This window comes from Arachis ipaensis, chromosome B07 (assembly GCF_000816755.2).
Source record: "Arachis ipaensis cultivar K30076 chromosome B07, Araip1.1, whole genome shotgun sequence".
In the NCBI taxonomy this organism is placed as follows: Eukaryota; Viridiplantae; Streptophyta; class Magnoliopsida; order Fabales; family Fabaceae; genus Arachis; species Arachis ipaensis.
Window position 1 is genome coordinate 76,480,981 of NC_029791.2, and position 4,723 is coordinate 76,485,703.

The 4,723-nt window shown below is 34.8% G+C and overlaps 1 protein-coding gene across 4 annotated transcripts; it reads right to left on the minus strand.

Moving 5' to 3' along the window:
- Nucleotides 487-3,979, minus strand: LOC107609260 (desumoylating isopeptidase 1). Of its 4 annotated transcripts, XM_021105973.1 has the most exons (6): nt 3,674-3,934; nt 3,209-3,235; nt 2,914-3,000; nt 2,701-2,798; nt 1,893-2,209; nt 487-1,187 (listed from the first exon to the last, which is right to left on the minus strand). In XM_021105973.1, the coding sequence occupies exons 3-6, from the start codon at nt 2,920-2,922 to the stop codon at nt 775-777; spliced, it is 837 nt and encodes a 278-aa protein (XP_020961632.1). In that variant the 5' UTR covers nt 2,923-3,000; nt 3,209-3,235; nt 3,674-3,934; the 3' UTR covers nt 487-774. The 4 variants fall into 4 exon arrangements, with proteins under 4 accessions (XP_020961632.1, XP_016166634.1, XP_016166635.1 ...); XM_016311148.2 differs by lacking the exon at nt 3,209-3,235 and having other exon boundaries at nt 3,674-3,979; XM_016311149.2 differs by lacking the exon at nt 3,209-3,235 and having other exon boundaries at nt 3,658-3,934.

Below are 4,723 nucleotides of genomic sequence, written 5' to 3' on the forward strand. Positions count from 1 at the left end.
CATTTGGACGGAAGGACTAATCTGTCTAACTTTTAAAGACATTAGAGACTTGAAAGTATTTTTCAAAAGTATTTTTCAATTACTAGAGACAAAAATGTAACCTATTTTTCCTTTACTCAAAAAAATAAAAAAATAATAAAATATTCTGGAATAGAGCAGCAAGTATTACTTTAATCTTTATTTTTCTTTAGTTTCTTTGTGCTTGTTTTTTTGTTCTTAGTTGCTTTGTACTTCTTGCTCCACCTTGTTTTGAACTCCTTTACCTCAAAAACTAATTTGGATCAATTAGAAGGTTAAATTGAGTCGAAAATCCAATTTCAAAAGCCATTTTAAATATTACCTCAAGAATATTGAGAAATAATATACAGAATCATTACTAACGTGCAATAGGGACCTCCGGTCACTAACAAAAGCTTCACTCGACAGAGACAGTCGGGGAAAAAATAATATTATGTAACTATAATTACTAAATCAAGAAAAGCCACAGCTTAAAATACTACTTTAAAAGAATGCATTCCAAGAAAAGTAGAATCGTTAGACAATGTTCGTCACATTTTTAATTAATAAATGACAACACAAAAAATATTGAATCCTTTGACAAGGCACGAAAACCCAAGGGGCAAAATGCATTTTGCTTGCCCCGATCTTGAGATAGATACTAGCATTAGTATATAGGGTAATCTGGAACCCAGTAGGGTATCATTGATCAATTAGGTAAACAACATTGCCAGTGAGGAAAATTGAAACTCACATCAAAGACAGCGTTGCTAGCACTCACGATGACGCCACAGTTTGCCCATATCTTTGCATGACTCTTTTAGTGGCAAGGGCTGCAGCCTCGCTGGCACGCATTGTCCCAGTTGCCATAATTGCTGCAAACTCTTTGACAATCTCATCTTGAACCTTACTGCGAGCATCACCAAGGGGATCTCCTGTAACCCCTTTAGGAGATGACATTTGTTGTGCCTCACTTGTTGGTTTCGCAGAGGGTGACACTGAGTTTCCGGTCATCTTAGTTTTATCATCTCCGCTTTTTGATCCATCATCTGTGGACGAGTTAGGAACGCTAGTCTTTGCAGTGTTAATCAAGGGAGGTTGCAAAGGACTAGTTGTTGGAGGCCTAAATTGCGGTACCTGAGGAACTCCACCTGACTTCAACGTTGCCTCCAAATTCTGTATCATGGGCACTGGAAAATTGAGATTATAAATATAAGATTTCGGATTATGGAATACCAAGCACACATCAACATAAATGAAAAGGAAAAGCCTAAGGAATAATCATATCTTTATAGCAGTTTCAAGTTAACATCACATAATACATTGTGCTTGCAACTCTAGAGACCATTCTACATTCACAAAGGAAAATTCTTCAACACAGACCTGATAATTGTAGTTTGCAGATAACTATCAGAAAAATGGGAGGGGAGTAAGAGATGAGTAATTTTTACAGAGATGCAAAGCCACATTGAATGTTCAAGTAAGACGAAATAAATAAAAGTTACAAATTCAGATGCATGAAAACATTGATGTCATCAAGTTCCACATCCAAATGCATAAAAACACTTAAATGTCATCTACCATAAAATAGTTTCAAACACCCATATTTAATAGAATTCAACTTTCTTCTATTTTGCATAAGAACTTACTCTCTATCTAGTAGAGAATAAATACTTTTGATTGCAATTGCATTTGCCCCATTTGCTCTTCCACTAATATTGAGAAATAAATTCCCTACTTATTTTTACATTAGCATCTTTTAAATTCAAAACGCAGATTACTAGTAATAATAGTGCCTATCAATTCACTGGTAATAAAATTATCCATATCTAGGGGATGCGGACAACCATAACAATTGAGACTTGAAGTACAGAGTAAAGCAGACTATGACTTACATATAAGCGCACCCATTGGGCTGCTCATTACTTCATTAGGGAGTTGTAGGATATATTCTGGAATGGTTGAACCAACCAAAAATTGGGCAATTTCATTGGTAAAGTTGTTGCAATTGTGCGTAAGCAAACTATATGTCTCGGCTGTGTAACGGGGACTAATCTCCTGCAAATACATTTCAAACACATCCTTGGGGACATGTGTGACACCTAATTCTACCACTCTAAGCGGAGTTCCATAAGGTGTTGATCCAGCAAGAGAATGTTGCACGCCCGCACCGAAGTAATACTCATTACCATAAACCACAATTCCAGTGTGCCTGCAAACAAATAGAGATCCAAAGTTTTTAACACCCTTCCGATGTGTAAAAGGAAAAATAAAATAAAACAAAACTAAACATTCAAGATAATTGCATGAGCATGACTACAAAGGCATTAGAATGTTCTGCGTCATATATTATCAATTTCTACACTAGTTCAGCAAACAGAGTATGCAAGTTACAAATAACATTTTGATATGCCAATTTAATAAATAAAATATACAATAAAAAAAGAAAAATAATTGAACATTCAAGATATTTGGCCTGTCTACAGAGAAATGCAAGAGGAAAAGAAAAGTAAAGTAAAGGCATGAGAATGTACGGGATTTAGGAAAAAATATCTATTTCTGCACTATTTCAACAACTGCTCAAAATCCACAGATCAAAGCATCAAATTACACATCCTTACGAGTCCATATTGGTCGAGTAACATAACTGATTATTCATTCTGATCGAGAGCATTTAACTCATCACCAAAGAGATACACTCACCATATGCCCTCAATGGCTTTCCCCAAGAAAGTAGTTGAAAGCTGACGAGCAAGTCCTTGGCTTAGGTCATAAATATTTAGAGTAACCCTGTAATCCTCCTGCAATGATAAATTATAGGACAAATGTGTAAGCTATTGCAAAGCACAAAGTATATCAAACTACAAGAAAGTAACAAAAATAGGCAGAGATAATTAGTTTCACATATGCACATACCTCAGCCATCTACTGCAGTTGAATATAAACTAGTTAGCCTCCTATAAACTGTGTGGTGTTTGATATAATCAAATAGACCTCAAGAACCTGACAGAATCAATAATGCAGCTAGATAAGAGGCTTAAACAATCAACCATAAACCTTGGAAGGGACACAAGTCTTCAATTGAGAAGGATCCATGCATTTATATCAAAACACGCCAATTCTTTGCACTTGTTTTCACTTCTACCCCAATTTCGGATACATATGAAATAATAAATAAAACAAAAAATCTGTCATTTCTCGTTCCAAGTACCTTGGGCAGCACTTTGGGTACCTGTTTCTAAAAGAAAAAGCCAGAGAAACTATAAACAGAAACTCGTTTGGTTTTGGTTCTAAAATACATTTAAAATTTGACAAAATATTCTCGTATTTTCTATACTATCTAAACATGAGTACAGAAAATATCCTATCTCTGCCTATTTGTATCTGTATTAAAGAAAAAAGCCAAACGCGTATGAGATTAATTAAATCCAAACGCCATCATCAAAACTAAAAGAATCTGGGAAATAGATAATAATAATAATAATAATAATAACCAACAATGTTAACTGAAAATGCTATTGCTTTTTCGTTCCCAGAAATTAGGGCAGGACCAGCACTGCAAAGATTCAAAGTTTCAGATCCAATCCAGAATAACCATCAAAAACTAAAATTAAAATAAAAGATTATTCATACATCATAGTTAATTTCCGTAGAATATACCAGAGAGAGAACTAACAATGTGCGAAGGCAAGTAAGAATACGCGAAAGATTGTAGAAGGTAGCGCGAAATGAGAGGAGTTTCAATGCTACAAGCAATTGGAACGTTGAAAGCGGTGCATTCCTTTAAATAGAGGGGCGTTGGCCGTTGAGACTTGAGATCTGAATCTTCTATTCCCACCCCTTGTATGGTGTGCGTCTAATACCTTCCAGAAGAACCTACATACTAGCTTTGGTGGATGTTATTTAGGGGTGGCAACATGCACCCGAGGAAGGGTGCGATTGTCAATTCGATCCGCATAAATAATTAGGATAGGGTGTGAATAGGATGTGTGAATAGGATTTTTAGGTGCGGATTAAGCTCAATTTTATTCAACTCGCATTTTATAGGATTTAGATCCTCTAAAGTTTGAATTTTACTTTAGAGAGTAAAGTATGATCTTCTACCATTGAATAGTTTCTCTTTCATATTTATTATTGGTCCCACCTATAAAATTAATGGTGAGAGATCACACTTTACTCTCTAAAGTGAAATTCAAACTTTAGAGGTATATATATATATATATATATATATTGGGATAAGTATGATTTTGGTCTTCAATGTAGAGGTCGAAAATCGATTTCGTCCCTGACTTTTTTTTTCTTTAAAATAGTCTCCAAAGTTTCAGTTTATTTTAAAATCGTTCTTCAGACGAAAATACCCCTCTTCTTCCTCAACACACATCTTCTTTCTCAACATTAACTTATTGCAGCAGAAGCAGATACACAAATGCAGAAACAAAAACATGTAACAATGGATAACAACAAGCTCAACCAGAAGCGGAAGAACAGCAAAAAATAATGAAACAACAACAACCAGATGCAGAAGAAGAACAACAACAACCATGGATCTTGTATACAATTAACCATTAACAGAATCTAAGCTAATTCTATCAAATCTAAGCTAATTCAACAACAACAACAACAACAACAATTCAGCAGCAACTTTCAGCAATTCAATAACCTAAAATCAACTAACAGAAAATTAAAATCCAGCTAAACTAACCCAGAATCAAATCAAGGAATTAAC